The 23601-nt window shown below is 39.3% G+C and overlaps 2 protein-coding genes and 3 non-coding genes across 6 annotated transcripts; 1 reads left to right on the top strand and 4 right to left on the bottom strand.

Moving 5' to 3' along the window:
• Window positions 1-340: 340 nt before the first annotated feature.
• Window positions 341-11311, bottom strand: LOC100713821 (T-complex protein 1 subunit alpha). Its single transcript, XM_003466333.5, has 12 exons — window positions 11101-11311; window positions 9828-9913; window positions 9512-9640; window positions 8520-8617; window positions 8015-8125; window positions 7382-7563; window positions 6986-7112; window positions 2933-3108; window positions 2332-2455; window positions 1855-2047; window positions 1561-1724; window positions 341-639 (listed from the first exon to the last, which is right to left on the bottom strand). The coding sequence occupies exons 1-12, from the start codon at window positions 11162-11164 to the stop codon at window positions 423-425; spliced, it is 1671 nt and encodes a 556-aa protein (XP_003466381.1). The 5' UTR covers window positions 11165-11311; the 3' UTR covers window positions 341-422.
• Window positions 2140-2269, bottom strand: LOC111755795 (small nucleolar RNA SNORA20). The gene has a single exon (XR_002790349.2). It is a non-coding gene; the product is annotated as a small nucleolar RNA SNORA20 (small nucleolar RNA).
• LOC111755800 (small nucleolar RNA SNORA29) lies at window positions 8218-8356 on the bottom strand. The gene has a single exon (XR_002790354.1). It is a non-coding gene; the product is annotated as a small nucleolar RNA SNORA29 (small nucleolar RNA).
• A 630-nt stretch (window positions 11312-11941) lies between the features above and the next one.
• Window positions 11942-19313, top strand: Mrpl18 (mitochondrial ribosomal protein L18). 2 transcript variants are annotated; one of them, XM_005002174.4, is made up of 4 exons: window positions 11942-12203; window positions 12609-12822; window positions 18092-18323; window positions 18952-19313. In XM_005002174.4, the coding sequence occupies exons 1-4, from the start codon at window positions 12107-12109 to the stop codon at window positions 19021-19023; spliced, it is 615 nt and encodes a 204-aa protein (XP_005002231.1). In that variant the 5' UTR covers window positions 11942-12106; the 3' UTR covers window positions 19024-19313. The 2 variants fall into 2 exon arrangements, with proteins under 2 accessions (XP_005002231.1, XP_005002232.1); XM_005002175.4 differs by having other exon boundaries at window positions 11974-12203; window positions 12636-12822.
• Window positions 13651-13749, bottom strand: LOC111755802 (small nucleolar RNA U13). Its single transcript, XR_002790356.1, has one exon. It is a non-coding gene; the product is annotated as a small nucleolar RNA U13 (small nucleolar RNA).
• Window positions 19314-23601: the final 4288 nt, after the last annotated feature.

Raw genomic sequence — 23601 nt, 5'->3', positions numbered from 1 at the left:
TGAAGAAGAGGAGAAGGATGACAAGGAGAAAAATCTTTTACCTTTAGGACACTAAAGAAAAGTCATCCTCTAGGAGCACCCAGCCGTTGGACTCTTATGACCCTGTTACACACACTGGAGAGAACGGGTGGAAGGCGTGGCCTGTGGCCCTGTGCATTTAGGTGGAATGGGAACAGCAATGTGTTCACAGAGTATGAACAGCTGGACAAAAACCACATTATGTCTAAAATTAAATCTCATTTTTTCTTTTAATTAATGAAGTACTAAGTAGTAATATACTGTGAAATCAGGACCAAAACTAGGAATAAACTCATCTCCTACTTCACACAAACGAAAACTGTTAGCTTGTTGTACTTTAATGTGTAATATTCAGGACACAAGACATTGCACCTAAAATTAATATAAATTAAAGGGAGATCACATCAGTCATCAAGGGCTCCAGAATGTACAGCATCTTCATAACCCCCATGTTTATCATCTTTACTTTCTGGGTGTAATTTAATCAGATCATCGATTCGAAGAATGGTAATTGCAGCTTCTGTTGCAAATTTCAAGCTCTTGACTTTCACTATGGTTGGTTCAAACACACCTGCTTGCTTGTTGTCTCTCGGTTTACCGTTGATCAAATCAAGACCAATCCTGCAATTAAAGAAAAAACCTGGGTAAACGATCTCTTAGAAACTGATTAAGCAGTCCATTAATTCCCCCTACTCCCAATAATAAGACTAAGTAGTTCATTCGGATGTGTTACCTTCACTCCACAATGGATTTAACTCTATGTACTACAAAAGTGCACTACAAAATTAAAGATACAGTAGTTATGATTGATAAGGGCAGGACTGAGTACCATCAAAAGCCTTGAGACGGTAGCAAAGAACCCTAATTCCAAACCCAGCATGCTGACACAGACTGCTAATTCTAGCACTTGGGAGGCTGAGGCAGTAGGATAACCACAAGTTCAAAGTCAACCTAGGCTTCACAGTGAGTTCAAGCCCAGGCTAAACTACATTGTGAGATTATCTCAAGACAAAACAAAGCAACAAATGAACAAAACAAACGGAAAACCCCAATTCCAAGATCACTTAATGTGTAGTCCTGTGTCCTATGACAACATTTTGCCTAGTGGTATCACAGCTGTCTTGGTTTATTTAAATATACCGCATGATGTTCTCACAAGGGTCAAATCACTTAAAAAGATATTCCTCAGGAGTTGCTGAAGCCATGCCTGACTCTCTAAGGGAAGAGCCTGAAAATAAATGTGCTCATCCTTAAATCTGACTTTCCTACAAGTACTATGACTCTAACCAGAGAAGCAGGTTAGGGACCAGAGTTAAGCAGTCACTGCCCATTGGATAACCTGCAACTGACCAAACAATAAACCTCTTGTAATGTTTAAATCTTCTGACAAGTCTCTGATTGATATTTGCTGACACTCCCCCATCCCCATTGACCACCATTTCAAAAGTCATGTTCCCAATGTATAGAAAGGGATTTTTTTAAAAGTACAATTTATCATGATAAGTAGATGACAAGAAAAAGACAAAGAAACTGTATGCTCACCATTTTAGATTTTTACGCTCTGGGTTAACCTGAGCCTCATTATGAAAAGCCCTTAACTTTGCAACCAGATCTGTGGAGTCTTGAGCAGCATTCACCGCCAGCGTGTTGGGAATGACAAGAAGAGATCTTGCAAACTCCGCAATGGCAAGCTGCTCCCGAGACCCCTGAGGAGAAAGACAGTTTGGTGTCTCTTCAAAAAATTTGGGAAGAAGAACTCAGCGGCAGCTAAGGTTTCAGACAAGGCACACTGATCAGGTGCAAGCTAAGCTCCCAGCCCTCAGAAGTCACTCTTACCATGCTGGTGGCGTAGTTTTCAAGGTATATGGAGAGGGCGGCTTCCACAGCACCTCCTCCGGGAACCACAGATTTGGACTCCAGAACTCTCTTCACCACACAAAGGGCGTCGTGTAAAGAGCGCTCCATCTCATCACACATGAAATCATTGGCCCCACGTAAGATAACTGATGCAGATGTACGAGCCTTAGTACTGTGAAGAGAAAAAACCTGAAATTCTCAGTCATTCATTGCGAGGGCCCCGGTTAACTTCTGCTTACACAGGACCCTGACATCCTTGACCAAACATGTCCAGACCATGCAGAAGAGATGACGTAGCCACTTCATCTCAGTGTACAATGGCCCAACACTACTGTATCCCACGCGTATAACCGCTCATGTCACTGACAGACTACAGCAGCAAATAAATGGGAAGGAAATGTATTCGTCCTTCACAACAAAATCAGCATGGCCTTAGGATTCACAAACGGCTCTTACTTTTTGATTAAGATCAGCTCATCATCACAGATTCTCTCCTGTACCACCTCTTCTGCTTGTCCCAACATTGTAGCTTCAAAAGTTTCTTCACCTTCCAAATTGGCCAACGTTGACAGAATAGTTGCTATTAAGAGAGTTACACCATTAGGAAATAGTCTCATGATGATTTTCTGTTAGGTTTTGCTTTTTTGGTAGTGGGCCTTGCTTATTCAGTTCAAGTTGTCCTTGAACTCACTATGTAGCCCAGGCTGGCCTCAAACTCACTGTAATCCTCCTACCTCAGCCTCCTGAGTGCTGAGATCACAGGTGTATACCACCATTCTTTGTTCTCGTAATGATCTTACCATCATGTTTTATTCTGAGAAACATCTTTAAAAGTTTTTAATTTTTTTGCTTTTTGAGACTGGGCCTATGTTTAGGTTGGCTTTGAATTGTGGTGCTCCTGCCGCCTCAGCCTCCTAATGGCTGGGATTACAATCATGGGCCACAACACCCATGGCAAAAGTGTTGCACTATAGATCTCAGGTTTATGGCTTTCCCCCAAAGACGATCATACATATTAACATGAAGCATTTTACCCAAGACCTGGCAGAAGACGTACCTCCAGAAGCTTTAGCAATGCGTTTAAGATCCCTTTTCAAGACTCTTCGAACTGCCATAGCTCCTGCCTCCACGAAATACTTGAGACACATGTCATCAATCCCACCGGTGGTTAGGATAACATTGGCACCAGTTGCCAGGATCTTCTGAATTCTCTCCTTTGTGATATCTGATTCTCTGTAAAATAAGTATTTTAATAACTCAGTTACCCTCTCTGCCTTTTAATAATGCAATTATAACTTCCTTTAGGCATTTTCCATGAAATAGCTGCCAATTAAATTCTATCAACCGTTTTTCCCCAATTTAAAACCTAAATTTAATAGTCCAATTTATGACAAATTTTAAGCAATGAGAAAGTATCACTTTGCTCTCCAAACTCCAATTTGAGGGCTGGGGATTTAGCTCAGCAGCATAAGCACCTGCCTTGCAAGCAGGCGGTCGTGAGTTCGATCCCTGGTACCAATAAAAATGAAAAAGACCAAAAAAACAAAAAAAAACCAAAAAAAACCCCCAAAAAATCCAAACTCCAATTTGAGTTCTTAATCAACAAGTGTTATGTGAAAACACTAAAAAGACTGCTGCCCAAATCTAGTTGGAAAAATGACCAATCACACCTCTAGGGTCAATTCTATCACAGTGGCATGCAGAGACGCCATCTGCCAAGGAGGAGAGGCACAAATCCAGCCCACTAGGCAGGACCATATGTTAAGGGATGCAGAGTTCAAATTGCAGGGGAACAGAAGATAAAAAACTTGTAGTCCGTATGAATGTGCCTAGTTGGCTAAAACAGTTGGTAATTTTTTTTAGCATAACAGGCATTATTCAGTCTGTTTGTTCAAAAGGATTTCCTGATGATATGTAAAACATACTGGAAAGATGTAAGACACAAGACAAGAGATATTAATAAGAGACAAGAATATTGTTAAGGATGACCTAGGCACAGGCTAAAACCAGTCAAAGTTTATGACTTAGGTAATGGGGAGGTACAGTGACTTTTAGAGTAAAATACAGTTTGGGGGTAGGCTGGGAAACCAGGTGTATACACTGGGACAATATAGCCTTTGATACTTTGTTGAAGATGGTAGGACATGGTAAGGTTCATCAGGGAAATGACCAGTAAAGTGCAGGAAAGACAGATTCAAAACATTATATTGAAGCCATGTGAGTAGATGAGACCACTCAAGTTTTTTAGGTGCAGTCATGTGCCACACTCATGACATTTTTTTAAAAGATGGACCAAATACAGAACAGTGGTTCAAAAGATAATGAACCCCTAAAATTCTAACTATGTGAGAGCTACCTAACATCACGGTGCCATACATTACTTGTATGTCTGCAGTGATTAGGATACAGATATAATTCCTGTGCTTCTACTGTATACAATTATAGCTCACATTGTCACAGTACATAATATTCAAGCATAATAATAAATAAATGTACTTCTATTTTGTGTATCTGCTACACTAGTCATCCTATTTTATGTTGGGTCCACACTACGTTGCCCATGGCTGGTTGTAAACCCCTTCACTCACATGATCCTCCTGCCGCACACTTCCATGTAGCTAGGATTAAACTCACGCTTCACCACATCCAGATATTTTACAGCTTACTTCTACTTTCCCCTGCCTATGAGCTAGTATCATGCCAGGGACTGGCAGACTGGGGCTACAAACTGAAGAGAATCATTTTCTCTATTTCCAGAGCTACAATACATTTGTATAAACACATAACGGGAAAGTAAACAGAGCACAGTTTAGATCACTGGTGATAAACTTATCATATGTGGACTGCAGCGAGCTGATCTGTATCACTGAAAAGTTCAGACTGAGGCAGAAAGAAAATTTCTCTGTGACTGACTAGTTTGGCTACCTCTGCAATCGTCTAGGCAAGAGAAATGAAATTGCTGCATTTAATTTGGAGGCATAAAAATCAAATGGTCTTCAAGAGTTTGGAAGAAACAGGGTAAAGTCCAGGATTTACAAATGAGTACTGTTCTGGAAGAATGTTCTGCATTCATTTGTATCTGACAAAGTCAGTCTTATACAGCATAGTTATGAAAGTTCGTAACTTGACTATTCCTAAATTGAGGACTTATTCTATTAGGCAGAAAAGAATTAAACTCATTTCTTAGTCTGTTGCCTTGTGGAGGAGTCCCCATTACTAAAAAGCCAAAGTGGACTTGGAATATTTCAAGTTAATTTTAGAATACTGATTTTAGGATGCCTAAAAAGATTCAGTTATTGATAAATGTATGTGTTTAGAATCGGGAACACATTTGGGAATTTGTAACATAAATATCTGAACTCATGGGGATAAATGAGCTATTCCAGGGGAAGTATTATGAGATGACAGCCCAGAGAACACAGGAAAGTCAACATGACCGAGCCAGCCCTCCCCTAAAAGTGGTTTAAGGCAGAAGCAACAAAGGCCTGTTCAAAAGTCTAAGAAGTCTACATACTCTAACACCTGCCCTCCACAGGAGCAAACAGGTAATGAGCAGATAACAAGTGAAGAACCAGTAAACAGTTCTGCGTAAGTCACTCTTATGTTATGCCCACCCCCAGAAATATAGAGGGACAGGGAGCAAGTAGAGTGGCATGTAGGAGAACAGGCCCTTTACTTAGGGATAGAAGAACCTGAAGTGGGCTCATGAGAACGGTTAGGTATCATTGAGAAAGATCAATGAAGCGAGGTGCTAGGACAAAACCCAACCAACAAACAAGACTATGGAAACATTACTGTAGCATTGGTCTTTGAAAGAAAGAGGTTAAAGTATGTGTATGCTGATGGTTAAAAGACCACTCCTAAATCACAGCAAAACATCCTTGTTTAATTCAGCTGTGTGTTCAAACTAATGAAGAAAGGTCAAAAAACAAAATACCTTGAAGCAGAGAATACATTAGTGGTGATCAGAGCTTAGGGGAGGTTTGTACTTGTGTGAGGGGTAAAGAGGGAGAAAGGCTAAAAGGTAGAGTGCTAAGATTAGGAGGAATAATTTCAAGTGCTTAACAGCATAGTATGATGACAAGGTCAACAACTGATAATTTCAAAAAATGAGGTAGAGAGGATTGCAAATGATCCCAACACAAAGAAATGGTAAATGTCAGCGGGGACATATATACCAATAACCTTGGCCTGATCATCACACACTACATACATATATTGAAAAGCCACAGCACACCCCATAAACATATACATCATGTCATATAAAAGTACTGGATCGCTGTTTCATTGTATTTTTTGGAGACAGGCTCTTGCTATGTATTTCAGGCTGGCCTTGCACTCTTGAGTGATCCTCCCTCCTCAGCCTCCTGAGTGCTGGGATTATAGGCATATACCACTATGCTCAGCCTAAAAATAAAACTGTTGGAATGATGTGGGCCAAGTGGAAGTGGGGAGCCAAAATTTCTTGAGCAGTCAAACTATGTTCAAAAACAACTCTCCTGTATGCCAGTGAACGAATACCAGCACCTAAAATCCCTAAACAAAGCATAGTCAATTCTAAACTACTGAGTTCTATACTGCTTCTATGAGGAAACAAGTTCATCATGGCTTTTTTTATAGTGAATTTTAAGACTCAGTAGACCAAAATTCCATAAAAACGCACATTTTCATATGTTACATCACTACAAATCCCACTTAAAATATTACCATATTTTCTAATCTTTCTGGAGCTTATGTAAAACAGTTTGACTTGAATAAAAAGTTAAAAGTCCTCCAAAAGCACTTACAAGCTCACTTTTTCTTGGTATGGCAGGTAGTCATATCAGCACCCCCAGCACTTTGGGAAGCTGACACAGGAGGATCACAAATTTGAGCTTTGAGCCCAGACTGGATGACTTAGCAAGACACTATCAAAAAACAAGCAAACAAATCACCAAAAACCCACAATAAAAACAAAACCTTCATTTCTATAAACCACAAAATCAGTGGTTTTGATAATTTGTTATGTATGAAATACACCACACATTGTTTTGGTTTCTTGTCAGCTGATCCAACACAAGTATATATAATTAAGCAACACTCTCTTTTAAAAGTAAAAATCTCAACATACCTCTGTCTAATTTGGTCCAGTTTCTCGGGGTCTGTAATAACCACCTGTACACCAAGCTTCATTTTTGTTTTCTGCAGGCTGAAATCAAGGCAAGCAATTTTTGCATTAACTATTCTCTTGGGCATGCCTGTAAGAAATAAAACATCAAGTTCTTTTAAATCACATCATATAATAAATATATTACAGGATACACAACCACACACATTCAGATTGTAACTTTAGTGCATTAAATCCTGGAAGAACTTAATGGCACTATGAGGACACAATCTCTTTCAGTACACTCATCCTAACATTTTATGTATGCTCAAGTTACAAAAAGAAGTACTGCATGGGAAGTACAAAAAGAGTTGGCTTCAACTGTCATAATTTCACTCTGTGACAAAATCCCAGACTTACCCTGAGATCCCACCACACAGTTGAGAGCATATCCATTAATGAGCATGCTTTCTGTCTGACTTTTCCCATGGGCTTTCAGAATATTAACAGATTTGACTGGATAGCGAGACTGGCCCCTGGCATCAGTGTATTTAACAGCAAGGACAGCATCCACTACCATATTGGAAAAGAAATCACCATTTCTGTACCAACAATTAAGGATAACAAGACTTCGAACAGAGGGTACACATGAAGAGCGAGGGCAAGTCAAAAGGACTTTCTTTCAGCAATCTTATTCACCCAAGAAAAGAAGCACTGTTTGTGCTACTATTATCACTGTTTGTGATAATAACTAGTTATTATCACCATCCACACAGGCTATTTACCTTCCTGTTTCAGCCTAGAAATGCAGGGAAGGCAATAAGCAATTCAGTATGCCACTACTTATCTCTAACATAATTTTCAATTTGCAATAAATTGATATTTTAAGAAGAACTCAAATTGGGTCCAACCCCCAGGACCTTTTCCATTAAGAAGACTTTAAACTTCACTGGACGCCTGCCTTGCAAGCAGGCAGTCGTGAGTTCGATTCCCGGTACCAATAAAAAGGAAAAAGACCAAAAAAAAAAACTTCACTGGAATTTTTAAGGATACATTCCAATAATCTTGGAAGACATGGAAGTTCTAGCAGCATTAATCAGGCAATCTCTTCCAAGTTCATCTGTGTTAATAATGAGGTTTTCACTGATATAGCGCACTGCTTCCCTGTTGAAAGTGTGGAGAGAAAAATACAAGTTTGCTATTGAAACCTGTTGGCTCTATCACACTGCACATCATGTCAAAACCCTCTAGGAAATGGTCTTCTGTTCAGCCATTCCATATAGGAGGAGGGCACTGAAAAGCCCTCCCTCTTCAGATCATGGCAACTTTCATCTCTCCCATAAGCATAGCCACTAAAGTCTATCACAGGAGAAAATGTGGTAGTCAAATGGGAAAGATAATACTGGCCAATGTTTTTTTACCTTACATGTTACCACATGAGTTTTAAAACACAAGCTTTCAAGTTTAAAAGGACATCATTAATGAAGACATTAAGACCCAGACCGTTCACATATATATTACCGCCAATAAAATTTGGTTTACACACAAACTATCTTACTTGCAAGCAAGCTGATAGCCACTAATAACTGATGTGGGATGAATTTTCTGTTTGACTAGTTCATCTGCATTTTTCAGAAGTTCTGCTGCAATGATAACCTGTTGAGAAAACATTCACAGATCTAAATATGCCTAACACTCAACACATACAATGTGTGCATAAGAACACAACACCTATGTGAGTCGGCATTATTAACAAAAGTGTGACGGTGAGGAAAAGAGGAACAGAGTATTAAAAATAGCACTAAAGAGTCTGCATCAATGGAGAAAATCAGAAGTCAAACAAATGCTGTGACTAGTTCTACAATACACCAGATCACATCTATTACCAACAGAAACTATGTACTCAAGAGAAGCTATATTCTATTGGTGTGATCTCTACTATTTTAGGTTTTAGTTTAACTTAAAAATCCTTATAAGGATTACTAAGAAATAATTGTATAACTTTAAAAAATTCTTTTACCTTCTTTTGAACGTAATATCTGTACCTATGTATATCATATCATGGTGGCGAAATCCTTTCTTATATTCTTTTTTGTCATACTCCAATTCTGAGTCCCTGAGATTGCTTTTCAACATTTAAAATATAAAAATACCCTTTAAAAAGCTAGCAACATTTTTCTCCTTTAGCGTAATTAAGTACAAGTTTTTAGAAATGTCTCAATCTTAGATGGTGGTACAAAAAGGAAAACTTTAGAAACTATAAAAAAGCACTTCTCTGATGTATGAATATTGTCAGTGAGATGTTAAGCCTCCAAATTCTTGAAATCCAACATTTGAAATGAGGAAGATATTATTTAATTTCAAATTAGTTTCTTGCTAAAAGTATGCAAACTATAATCATAATTTTTCAGTTTCTTTCTGAATTTTTACCTGCTAAACAGTAGTATTTTTTTTCTCACAATGCTGCCCAACTTATTTCAGACCGAGAGTAAATGACTGACTCATAATTATTCCCTGATAAAACAATTCTTTAGCCACTGGCCCACCTACCACTGAGGTAGTTCCATCTCCAACTTCTTTATCTTGCAGATCAGCCAGCTCACAAAGAACTTTGGCTGCAGGATGTTCTACCTCCAGTAACTTCAGGATGGTGGCACCATCATTCGTAATGGTTACATCCTAGAAAGTATGCAGTACACAGTAGTCACATCAATCACCTTTGGGAACAAGATGCCCCCTAAATCAATACAGCCTCACTATGATGCACATTCAACTTTAACGTATTATGTCCCACTACAATGACTCAGAAAAACAAGTAATTTACTGAGCAAAAACAGTTAACAACATGATAGTTAAATGTACTTACACCAATATCGTCTACCAACATTTTATCCAAGCCAACTGGGCCAAGAGAACTTTTTACGATATTTGCAATAGAAGCTGCGGCCATAACTGCAGATCATCGGTGGAAAAATAGAAAAGAAATAACATTAGAAAACCTCACTGTTCGAAAGAGCAACCATTTATTTCAGCCTAAAGAACTAAAAAACATCCAACAGCTCTGAAGTTTCCAAAACTGTGTAAATGTGTCCTTTTTATTTAAAAAAAAAAAGTCACCTGCTAGAAGTCTATCAAAGGATGGTAGCAAATTTCACTTGGAGCATATCTGACAAACACATGAATTATTTGAAAGAGTTTACTGCTGCATAAAATATGAAAGGAATCAATCGCTAGTTACAATTTTATACTCTGCTTTGGAGGGGAAACAGTGATATCAACCTTTCCCTCACACTCCAGGCAGGTTTTGGTTTTTGTTTTTTGTCCTGCGAATAGGACCTGAGTTTCCTTGCTTCACAGACAAGGTATGTATCACGGAGTAACATACTCAGCCCTTACTTTAACTTTGAGACAGTGTCTTTTTTTAAGTTGCTGCCTACGCTGGCCTTGAACTTTACACAACTTCATTTTTTAACCTGAAAAATCTAATAGTCTTAAAGTGAAGGTGCTAAACGTTACTTAAAATTCAAGAGGAAAAAAGGCCTTTATCAAAAAAAATTAACTGCGACAGGTATCAGGAAATGTTAGTGTTTTCTAGGATGAAAAGGTCTCACTCATACTAATAGTGAATCTAGCATTTCTTTAACTCATTTCACTTTAAAACGTTATTCACAGTAGATTGTGCACTAAAACCGGATGAGTGAGCATCGAAGCACCCGACATGCACCGTACATAAGTGGAAAGGAGCAGTGCATGTCAGTGAATTAGGCGTTTGCCCATGAGATAATTGTGTAGGCGAACTCAAAACTTTTCTGGCTGAGGGTCCTAGGAAGAAATCTGAAAATTGGGAAGGATGCTGGGGGCGGGGAATGGTTGCAATCTGTGGGCGTGGCTGGCACGTGTCCTGGCCGAGCTGCGCTTTCCCGCCGGGACGCGCAGTGTCAGTACCGGCCCGAGCAGCCGCTCTACTCCGGGCAGGCGCTCTAGACGCACTGCACCCACGGGTGCGGCGGGGTGGGTGCCATGACCGCGGAATAAGACGGCGTCTGAACGGAACTTTGTTAAGGGCCTTTCGGATGTGAGACGTTAAGGTGCGAGGCCAGCAGCCTAAGAGAAACTGATACAGGTCTAGCCCTCCTTACCGTTCTGGGAGCGGATCGCTTCCCCCGTGCTGCGGTCCCCGAACACGGACAAAGGTCCCTCCATCTTCCCTGTGTAGTTCGCGTCCAATCTGACTCGGAAGGCTGACAATTACTACCTCCGCCCACGAGCCGCGCAGCAGCACCGAGAGCTGTGACAACGTGGAGCGATCAGAACAGCACCCCAGGGGCTGCTGGGAAATAGCGTGTTCCACTTCCTTCTTCCGGGCCTGGCCGCGAGGCACGGCGGGAAGGAGGAGAAGGGAGACTGCTGGAAAGGAGGAACCATAAAAATGGGCGGCTCAAAATATACATCCAATTAGAGACCAGAGGAGAAGGGCGCGAAAGAGGGAACCACGGGCAGCAGGAAATACTTGAATTCTCGCCTCAGGCGATTTTGCGCCTGCGCTGTTAAACTTTCTCGTGTTTTCTAGAAAAAGTCGTTTATGGGTAGAATTAGTTTCAACGTGTAATGTGTCATTTTAAGTCCTTGTTCAGGCAGGGTGGAACAGATCGGCTGTGCTTTGTTTTAGGACTCGAGGGTCTACACATGGCTGGACCAGGGAATGCTTTCGCTGGGGAGTATAGGCAAGTTTTTAGTTCATTGTAAACAACTGTTCTGGTTTAGATCTTTTTCCTTACGTGTTGTTTAATGTGAGGCTGTGAGACTAGAGGACCCAAACAATGCTGAAAGGACGCAGTAGGGTCTTAAGTGGCTAGACTCGAACCAACACCGTTTCCCAAACAGCGACCTTCCGGGAGTGTCTCTAGGAGAGCGGTTGGTTGGCTCTGTGCCTGGGTGCGTCTTTACGTAAGCGGTGATTGGCGGGGCCAGAATGACGGATTGCTCCTGTAGCCACTCGGCTCCAGAAAGTGTGACTTTCGTCTTTTTTGGCAGTTTGTGTCCTCTCTTCCCTGATTTAATATGGCCGAGGCTGGTTAATTGTTCTGTCTACAGTTAGGAAAAGAAGGCAGGCTTGCCGTTCTTTCGTCCGCCATTCTCTCAGCGATGGCGTTTTTATCACGGCTCTGGAAATTGCCAATTTGCAGAAATCCGGGTTATTTATCTGACTTCACATCTCAGCGTACTCCCCAGTGCCTGCACAGTAAGTGAATTTTGCAGTCTATTTTGTTTGTAGTTAGATTGAACCGAGAATCTTTGCATTGAGCTACATCTCCAGCCGCTTACCCCTTTTTGTTTTGAGACTAGATCTCTTTTAAGTCGCCCATGCTGGCTTGAACCTGCCATTTTCCTGCCTCAGCCTCTCAGTGTGCTGGAATTGTGGGTGTGCGCTCCCATGCCTGACTCTTGGAAACTGTTTTGTATTCAACGTAGGGGAAAGTAAACGTGTTAGCAGCTTTGAGATGACTGCAGCAGAACGTTACGTAGTAGGGTCTGTGATGACAACGTACATTTCGCCCTCCTTTCAAAGCCTGGAAGCTTGGGGACGGGAATAGTTAGAGCAAGTTTATATTCTATCTGTATTCGTCTTTTTTTTTTTCCTCTTAAGATCCATGTGGTCGTTTCCATTTCTTAGGGTGTCGGTTCGCAGCTTTTTCAACCAGCTCCAAGTCAGCGGTGAAGCCCAAAACAGAAACTGTGGAAAATGAAGCTGTTGCCCCAGAGTTCACCAACCGAAATCCCCGGAATCTGGAGCTCTTAGGTGTAGCCAGGAAGGAGCGGGGTTGGGGGACAGTGTGGCCCTCCCGCGAATTCTGGCACAGGTAATTCCAACTCTCTTAGTGATTGACAGCAGTGCACACAGCATCTTGTAGACTGTTTCTCCAGTTCATTCAGGGACTGTGCCAGGTTGCTTAGGCTTCTCTCACACAGGAAGTTGACACATGATGTGCAGAGGTGAGGCTAGCAGATGGAGAGGAACAAATTAATAGTGTGCTGGAGAAAATTTAGAAGATAATGCCAGAGTAGGAAACTGGCTGTCTACTAAGCCTTGTAGGACTTTTAAAAGGTGACTTTTTGGATACAGTTCAGTGACAGAAGCGCCAGCCTGGCTAGCATGAGGTCATGAGTTCGATCCTCAGTACCAAAAAAAGTGACTTTTAAAAAGCTGCTATCAGAAAGATAGGAAGAAGCCAAGTAATCTACTAGAAAAAGCGTTCTGTTTCAAGACAATGGCAATGAACTTAGAGTGAGAAACTGATGGGTCAGTGTAGTAGGATTCCTAAGGGCCAAGATTGAGTAATGTGAAATGGAAACAGAGGTGCAGGTAGGAATTGGGTCATGAGCTTTGCAAAGTAAGGTCAGCAGCCGAGACTTGTTTTTACTGCCTGTTAACTATGAGGATTTAAGGTTTGTGTCTGAGTGATCTGGGTTGGAAGCTCATTTTAGCTGCTTTGGGAAAACAAAATTTTAAAAGTAGGGAATAGAAAAAGGAAGACCACTGTGACTTGATTCTTAGGGACTTGAGATATTTTTGTTGATTTAGCAATCCTGGGGATGGAACCAAGGCCCTTGTGCATGATAGACAAGTGCTCTACCATTGAGCTTTGTGTCTAACCCCAAGACGGTGGTTTCTTTTTTTCTTTTTTTCACGTCAGATGGGTAATGTACTGAGGTCGTAACAAGGTTCAAAGGAGGCACATGTCATGCATAGAGCATGAACACCCAATCACGCTTATGAACCTGAGGATCAGATGGTTGTTTATTAATAACTTCATATTTGCCAAGAACTATACTAGGTTGGAATTTTATTTTTGCCACAAAATATGCTAGTTGCTTTAAATGTATTTTGTCATTTAATCCTTAAACCTTATTCTGAAGCAGGTATAACAGTTGTCACCATTTTTTAGAAGAGGAATTGAGGCTAAGGGACACATGATTAGTAAGTTCCAAAACTAAGATTCAAACACATTTTATATGATGATAGAGAAGGCCACTAAATTATTATCCTGTGGTATAGCATAGTGAAAGTATTCATCTGCTGCTTATTTCCTTGATGGAGATTTGTTAAAGTAGCATGTTAAGGATTATATAAAGTAGTAAAGGCAGATTAGAAATTGTTTAGCCAACATAGGGCCTATCCTTTTTGTTTGTTTGTTTGTTTTTTGTTTTTTCGAGGCAGGATCTCACCATGTAGTCCAAGCAGGCCTTGAACTTGTGGGTATCTTCCTGGTTCAGCCTCCTGAGTGCTGGAATTATCGGTGTGCACTATCCTGCACAAATCACCCAATATTCTTGCTAGTTATTGTGCTAGATGCAGAAAGTACAAAATAAAATTATGTCATATTTATCACAAAGAGTCTTAATACTTTCATAATGGAAAGTGGAATAGAAATAATAATAATACATTACAATTGCTGCAATACATTTTACTTAAAAGTTTATAGGGAGGAGTTGAAAAAAGAATAAACAGTTGACTTGAAATATTCTGCAACTTAAGTCTAAAATTCTTTTGAAACACTGAGCTTATTACTGAGACTAAATACTTGGATCATTTAAATACCTATAGACATAGCTTTTCCTGCCCTATCTGCCATACTAGCAGGAAATTTAGGGATATTTATTTATTTACTTTTTTGGTGCTGGGAATTGAACTCAGGACCTTGTGCTTGCCAGCAAAATTTAGGAGTATTAGTAGTGGAAAATGACCTTAGAGATTCTGAGGCTTACCCCTTAATTGAATATATTGTTTAAGATAAGAATCCAAAAACTGGCGTGTAGGTTGATGTTGGCTTGTAAGCAAAAAATTATTTTCATTTTTTTTTTTCTGAGACAGGATCTTGTTAATTGCCAGGTTGGCCAAACTCAACTGGAACTTATGAATCCCTGAGTCTCCTAGAGGGCTGGGATGGTGGACATGTGCCACCTTACTCATTTATTTTTATACCTCCTACCCCATACTGGAAGTTGAACTCAGGACTTACACTTGCCAGGCAGGCACTGTGTTGCTGAGCTGTATCCCTGGCCTTAGTTTTACATTTTTTAGAAAAAAAAGTTGAAAAACAATATTTTGTGACACTTAAAGTTTAGATAAAATTCAAATTTTGGTCTCCCCAAAGGAGATTTTCTTACTTACATTTGTTTAGCAGTACAGTGACTAAGTTGATCAGTATATACAGACTATGGCCTGAAAAGCTTAAAATGTTTACTATTTGGCCCTTTGCAAAAAACTCTTCCTTTAGGAGAGTGATTTTTACTGCATGTGGTGGCACATGCCTGTAATTGCAGCACTCAGGAGGCTGAGACAGAAGAACTGGGCTAACCTGGGCTACAAAGTGAATTCAAGGCCATCCTGAGCTGTGTAGTGAAACCCTGTCTCAAAAAGATAGTAAATAAAAGGCATGATTTTTTTTTTTAAACCAGAGCCACCAGGAAAACTCACATTGAAACCTAGTGCTTTTTTTTTTTTTTTTTTTTTTTGTCTTTTTCCTTTTTATTGGTACGGGGGATCGAACTCAAGACTGCCTGCTTGCAAGGCAGGCGCTTATGCCACTGAGCTAAATCCCTGGCCCCTAGTGCTTTTTTTATTTTGTGTTATTAATCTTTGTGAAGATCTTCTAATTTGAGTATTTAATTTGGGTTTATTTATTTATGTATTTTTTCATGTCAGGGATTGAACTCACAACCTCATGTTTGCCAAGCAGGCACTTACGCTGCTAAGCTAAACCCCCGGCCTTGGGTTTAATTTTTAAAAATGCAGAGGTAGGAAATGAGGCTTAGTGATAGTATGTATATGTACAAGGTCCTGGGTTTTGCCCCTAGCCCCAAACAAATAACCCTAAAAATGGGGGAAAACAGTCAAAGAGTTGTCACTTGGTATCCATGATGAATTGGCTCCAAGACTCCAGAAGGTGTCAAAATCTGTGATTGCTCTAGTACTTTATATAACATAGCATAGCACTTGCATGTAATTTATGCATATTTTCCTGTGACTTAAAACTATCTTGCCATGGTACTGTATTCCTGTTAATCCCAGAACTCAGAAAATTAAGGCAAAAGAAACACTGTAAGTTTGAGGCCAGTCTGGGCTACAAAGTGAGTTCAAGGCCAGCCTGAACTGCATAGTGAAACCCTGTCTCAAAACAACAACAACAAAACTCCAAATATCTTTAGACTACTTATAATACCTGATACAAAGTGGAGATGATGGTACACATCTGTAATTCTAGTATTTGGGAGGCTGAGACAGACGGATTGCTGCAAGTTCCAGGCCATCCTGGGCTACAAGTGAGTTCAAGCAGCCTGTACTATGAAGTGAGATCCTGTGTCAAAAAACTAAAAACAAAAATAAACCACCTAATGCAATATAAATGCCTTGTAAGTAGTTATTATACTATACTGTTTAGGGAACAGTAACAAAAAATTATACATGTTCAGCAAAAATGCAGTTTTTCTCCCAAGTATTTTCTTTTCTTTTCTTTTTTTTTTGTCTTTTTCCGTTTTATCAGTACCAGGGATCGAACTCACGACTGCCTGCTTGCAAGGCAGGCGCTTATGCCGCTGAGCTAAATCCCCAGCCCCCTCCCAAGTATTTTCTATCTGTCATGGGTTGAATCCAAGGATATGGCATCCACACATAGAGGGTCAAGTGTGTTTACATATGTTATAAAACCCCAAGTGGAATATAAGTTTCTTGTGTATCTCTCTAGAAACACACATAAAAAATCATAAATATATTTTTAAAATTATAAATCTTACCACATCATAAGCATCATTCTGCAATGTCCTTTTCCCAGCCCTGTCTCCTCCAGGCATTCACTTGAAGATCCTTTGTGGTTAAGAGCATTGGCTCTGGAGCCAGACTTTGGGCCTTAACTCCTAATTGCATTACTGAGTAGTTGTATTGTCACCCAGTGTACTTTACTTTGCTCTGTTTCTGCAGTGTAAAGTGGAAAAATGAGATTGTTTAGAAACCCGAGATATAACCTTTAAACAATTAAAACAAGCATGACGGCATTGTAAGTGTTTGGTGAATAGCTATTGCCATAAAGTCCTACTGTAGAATATAATTTTGTGAATATTTCTAGTTAACTGGCTCCCTGCTGATGATTATCTTTTATAGTGTTGCAACAAGTTGCTTGGACAGTGCATTTTATTACTGACAGCAGGTATATTTTCATGAATGTATAAGTTAATATTTTCCTTTCCTGTGAACACTGTTCAAATTCTCTGTGGAATGTGGTGGTATATACCTGTAATCCTAGCACTTAGAAAGCTGAAGCAGGAGACTGTCGAAAGTTCCAGGTGTGCCTGGGCTATGTAGTGACTTCAAGGCCAGCCTGCACTGGCATAGTGAAACCCTTTCTCAAAAAGCCAAATCCTTTACCTACTCTCTTTAAGTTATTGGTCATTTCCTTATTGATGGTAGAGGTATTTTATGTAGTGTGGAAATTAACCCTCTGAAATATATATGTTTAACATACTTTTTCTTTTATCATTGCTTGCCCTTTTTTTTCTTCTTTTTTTGGTAGTTTTGGGGATTAAACTTGGGCCTTGTTCATACCAAGCAAGCCCAAGGTATACCTAGAGCTTCATTGCTTGTCTTTTGACTTTATGTCTTATTTTCCTATCATGCAGAAAATTGTATCTATCTTGTATAAAAGCTACATGACATGTTTGGGTCACTTAAATAGACTTACTTACTTTGAGGTTATTTTTAAAAAAACATATTTCCTTGTATTCCTGTAATTTCAGTTTTTACATTGAAATCTTTATTTTAGTGCTCACTGGGAAATAAAAGCATAAAGTATATATATATCTGGCACACAGTAGTTTAGCTCTGCCTCTAACTTCTTTGAAGTGTGTATGTAAGTAAGTAAAACTCAGCCTTTCAGAAAATACCAAGTGTCTCTGATACTTGAAGTTAACTGAAATATTTGGTTTATTCTTATTGAAGATAGTCTTATAATCCCAAGTAAAATACACTCAACTTTGACATTTTGGAAAATATTTAGGCATTTGTTCCTGTGTTTTAGTTTAACTTTAGGATGGATAGATTGTTTTAGGATTTTATTCTCTTCTCATCCTATTTAGGTTGCGAGTTATAAGGACTCAGCATCATGTAGAAGCCCTTGTTGAGCACTGGAATGGCCGCGTTGTGGTGTCAGCATCTACTCGTGAATGGGCAATTAAAAAGCACCTTTACAGTACCAGAAACGTGGTAGCCTGTGAGACTATAGGACGGGTGCTGGCACAGCGATGCTTAGAGGCAGGAGTCAACTTCATGGTGTACCAGCCAACCCCTTGGGAAGCCGCTGCAGACTCGGTATTTTTGTTTTCATGTACTCAAAGGTTAAAGGGCATCGGAAATCTGTGGGTACAGCTTGGTGGAAGAGCACTTACATAGCATACGTGAGACCATGGGTTCCATGTGCACACTGTAAAATAAGTTTTAAAATACATAAAAGGTACTTTGTTAATTCTTAATATGAAATACCTACATGATAGTTTCCAAGTGATTTCTATTTGTTAGACCCTAGTTAGACCCTATGACAGCATTATTTCATTTAATTCTCACAGCAACACATAGAGGAGGGACTAGTATTCCCATTCTATACATAAGTAAAACAGAGTCAGTGTGTGGTGGATTTCAAGTTCAGGGTGCCTGATAGCCCACAACGTCAGCTGTTGCACTTCCTGTTCCCATGCTGGCATCCTGGTCACATATTTTAAAACACTGCAGAGTGTTTGTCAATTCCCTTTTTCTTACCTAGGTCATTTTTGAGATCACTTTCTGAAAAAAACCAGTGTAGCCTGGGAGGTCAGCAAGAGCAGATCATTTGTTTGTTTCATTTTCTCTTGGAAAGTGAATTGATTTATTTTTAACTTTCTTGTTTGCTGACTTAATCTTTTCTTTCTTTTTTTTTTTTTTTTCCCCTGATCTTTAAAACCAGATAAAACGCCTACAAAATGCCATGACAGAAGGTGGTATAGTGCTACAGGAGCCTCGGAGAATTTATGAATGAAATAGAGACATTGTTTTGTAAATATAAAACTGTTGGCTACATTGGCCATTGAAAGAAAGCATCTGGAAGAAAAAGCATCTTGGAGTTTCATAACAATAATGTAACAGTGGGAAATTATTTGTCGTTAAGCTTGGTTTGTATGTGTCTGTATGTGGTTTTTTTTTAATCAATGGCTAAATTCTTCCCCATTTTTGGATATGAAACACATATCTAAGGAAAACATCAGCAATTATAGCTTTTAAAGGAAAAGTAAAAATTTGTAAGATAGAAAATAAAAGTATAATAACTTCTGCTGATATGAAATTTCTTGCCTGTGACCAAGGGTGAACATTTAATGTCTATAAAATGGACATTACCAAGGATGGCTCATGGTGAGGGGGGGGTCTCAGTAAAAGTGTTGTTTGCTGTTCAAGGTGTAGGGCCATTTTTTTTTTTTTTTTTTTTCTTTTTGAGACAGGGTGTCACTCTGCATTTCAGGTTGCCCTTGAACTAACTTTGTAGCCCCGGCTGGCCTTGAACTTGAAGCCATCCTTATGCCTCAGCATCCTGAGTGTTGGGATTACAGGTGTGGGCCACCATGCCCAGCCATTTTTTATTTTTAAACAGGAGATGTCTGTCAGTTACATTTAGAAACTTGATATGTGAAGTTAAAGACAAATGCTAAGCTCCTATGGCTCTTGATTCCTGCTGCAGATAAGCAGATGAAAGAGGAGATCCAGCAAGAACTGCGAATGCACGTGGAAACGGAACAAAGATAGTGTGTGGTTAGCCATGAAGCAAGAATTTTAATTAGATCAGGAAAGGTTGAAAGGTACTTGGGAGATGTGTATCATGGCGGCCCTGTGAAATTAGTTGGTTAAATTAAAGTACATTGTTAACTTGATAAATGTGAGGAGTCTACGGCCATACCACCCCGAACGCGCCCGATCTCATCTGATAAATGTGAGGAAGAAGAGTGTGTAAGCATTTAAGCTAGCTTTCAGAGCATTGTTTTTTCAAAATTTTAAATATCCTGTTTATATATTTATATAGAAATGAAGGGGCTGAGGATAAAGCCCAGAGGCACAGCACCTGTCTGGCAAGCGGCAAGGTTGTGAGTTGAATCCCTGGCATCAAAAAAAAAAAGTAGATTTTTGTTGATAATCTGATTATTCAGTATATTATTTTACAAAGATGACACAACTCATGCTGGTTTTGGCAGTAAGTACTAACATTGGCATGCTGCAGAGAGGGTTAGCATGGCCCCTGCACATAGATAACACAAGTCTATACAGAATGTGCTGGGAGTGGCTAAAGCTGGAGTTGGATCATACATTCAGGGCTGGAGCAAGGCTGATCTCAAGAGCAAGGAGCTCCTGAGGCAAACCATATAAAGAAGCTGCTGCGGTCCACAGAACACCACTGCCTTAGGTTGCCTGCATGCAGACTGCTAGCAAATGGGGTGTCATGTGACACTAACTGCCAAATGTATAAATACACAGGTTAGGCTGCTTGAGTGAATCCTTTCTTCCCATCAGGAGAGAGGGCTCCACCTGATCACAGTTTTCTGCATCTTGCCTTTATTTCCCCACCTCACTGCCCTTTATGGTCCTTACCCTGGGAAGTTTGAGAGCCACCTGGGCTGCAGCAGAATGGTGCCTGAACAGGCACCTGGGCCATACAAAAAATTTGTCAGGTAACAGGTGAGGACACCTCTAATGTGCACACAAAAGGGAGAGATGTATCAGTATCCTCATTATTGAGTCCAAAAGTGTATTAATATCCTCAATATTGAGTCCATTAATATAAAAACTGAGCTTCATTCCCATGTTTACTTTCTTTTTTAGAGTGGGATTAGAGTGTTGATGGTCATTAGCTTATTGCGATGACCACTAAAGATTTGGCTCAGAGCTCTGTTTTAAAGTCAAGTCCTGAGTGATAAAAAGGTGGCGAAACAATAGCCATCCTGATAATCTTAACAGCCACAAGCAGTAATTCCCACCTTTTCAGTTCAAAAAAATTTTGCTGTGTCACAGATTAAAACTTCCATTTCTCAGGAAATAAAGCCATTTTTTTCTCTCTCTCCCTTATAGTTGGCATTTTAAAAAGCCAGATGGGCAGGGAGGGTCCATAAAGAGTTTTCAACATATCTACCCTGTTACTAAACTTCAAGTACCCATAACCCAAGACAACTTATACATCTTCATAAAGCTGTACCTTTTAAGTCCCTGAAAAGAATTAAGCTGCTGCTACCACAGCCCTTTTTACATTGGGTTTAATAGAGCTCCTGAGACAACAGATTATGGCCTCAAATAATAAAATAGCATGCTTTAAGTCCAGGAGATTATTTATTGTAAAAAAAATTTTTTTAGACTTGTGCGTGCATCAGACTGAGTTGCTGCTCATAATACAACCATTACAAAAGATGTTAACCAAAAAAAAGTGCCTTTGCCGCCAAATAATCAACTTACTTTTAAATAACAAACATATAAATGAATTAAAATAGCTGCTATAATGACTTAGAAAAAAACTTCCTTCAAAGACTAAAACATCCCTTGATTTAACTTCCATTTGTCAGAGTCCTGATGAAACTTTTTCCAAGATTTTGCAACATGCTTTTTTGCAGGCTAGTAAAAAGATGATAAGCAACACAAAGGCCAACAAATTAATGTTCAACAACTGGCCTTTAAAAATACAAATAAATGGTGTAGAGATGCTTTAAGAGCCCATAAAAAACAGGCTACACTGTCAGATAATACAGGTTTTTACGGATACTGGCTCCAGGTATGCCAAAGGGGCTGCCTTGGCAGCTTCTATCACTCAGGTTATTCTTCCACAGCCTAAAAAAAGTTACTTGTTTCAGCTGTGGGGACAAAAGGACAAAAGCCTAGCGGCCCTGCCTCCTGTATGCCATGGCAACCCATATACAGAAAGGCCATGGCTACAGAGGTGGCACAGTGAAAAGCAGGAGCCCTGGGCACCTAAACACAAAATAGAGTTTTTTCTACACTGGCCCAGCCTATATGAGTGTATTTTGTAAAACTTACAAAAAATATTTTGTAAAACTTTTCGTATTTCCCTCATCATGAAAATTCCTTATAACCCTCAAGGTCAAAATACTGTTAAATGTGTTCACCATACACTCAAAATTTAACTACAAAAACAAAAGGGGGACTCCTACAAGAAATTTATACCTCATAATAGACTTCACTTGGTAGATATACTATTAACTTTTAAAATCCTACCAGGCATGGAACTACAGCAGCAGAAAGACAATTCAATCAGGTAAAGAAAAAAGCTAAGAAAGGACCTTTGGAAAGATCTAGGAAGGGACCCCAGCCCACTACTCTCTTGAGGTCAAGGGTATGCGTGTGTCTTTCCAGAGAATGCTAAATCACCTATCTGGGTGCCAGAGCATGATGCCCAGCTGTATCATGGACCCAGACCCACAGAAAGAGTTGATTCCACCTTTCAAAAAGCTGAAAGGATTTGACCCAGGATGTTCAGTAGATGGTAACAAAAAATAGAAATTAAAGGTCTGAGTAGGTGACACATATAGAGATAAATATTGAGCTAAAATTTTCATGAAAGAAAGGGACACAAAGGTTACTAATCTTAAACATTTATTGATTATAGAGAAAATATTTCCAATTTTTTTTTTTTTTTTTTTGTACTGGGGATTGAACTCATGACCTCATGCTTACCAGGCAGGTGCTTAAACCACTGAACTAAATCCCTGGCCTTCCTTCCAAATTCTTAAGAAAGCTTTGCTAATTGACCTATAACAAAATCTGACTAGCCTATTTACAGTTACAAGTTCCTAAAATTGTAAAAAAAGTTAAAATTCGATTTGATCAAAAATGTATTTGAGTGCACTCGGATTTTGTAAGAAATTTGTCTGTTTATCCAATCTGGTAAGCTGTGTACTTGTTTCTTTGTCATATCCGAGAATAGTTTTTTTTTTTTTTGAGCTAGAATTTTTTCCTTTTTGGCTCATTTGTTGATTATGTAATTTGATTCATAGGTTTAAAAAGCATATTTCTGCCAAGGTTAAAACTGGTCAAAATGATGCTAAAATTGGTTGTGTAAATATAATGTATATTGTTTATGTATTATGACTTGAGTCTCTCATTTGTTCAAAAATAATGTGTAAAATGTTGTGATTGGGTTTTCGTAAGTCATCAAAAGTTATTAATATAATTAAGCAAAAATCCCTGGGGATGTGGAAAGACTATTAGATAGGACTTCAATTAATAGAAAAGCAGCTGCCTCAAAATTATCCAGTCCTTGTTCATTAGTAGAAAGCCCCAGTGACCTCCATAGCCTTATGGAAAACATGCTAATAAATGTTATTAAACACATTATTGTGGTATGTTTATGTTGGTCATCATCAAAGGGTTAAGTTTTCCAGATAGTAAGATGTTTGAGTTAAAAATGCTCTAATATAAAAAGTTTTTATATAGCTAACTTTGTGGTATACTAAATGTATTCATGTCTCCAGATGTACAGGTCTTCCAAAACATAAAACAGGGATTGCTTATGGTAAAAGACTATTCTTTTACATACAGACCTCTGCCTTTAACAAAAACTCATGAGATG

Source organism: Cavia porcellus, unplaced genomic scaffold (assembly GCF_034190915.1).
Source record: "Cavia porcellus strain 051 isolate PalLab524CR breed Dunkin Hartley unplaced genomic scaffold, mCavPor4.1 scaffold_22, whole genome shotgun sequence".
NCBI classification, from domain to species: Eukaryota; Metazoa; Chordata; class Mammalia; order Rodentia; family Caviidae; genus Cavia; species Cavia porcellus.
The sequence above is the reverse complement of the archived record's forward strand: the minus strand, read 5'-3'. Positions and strand labels throughout refer to the sequence as shown.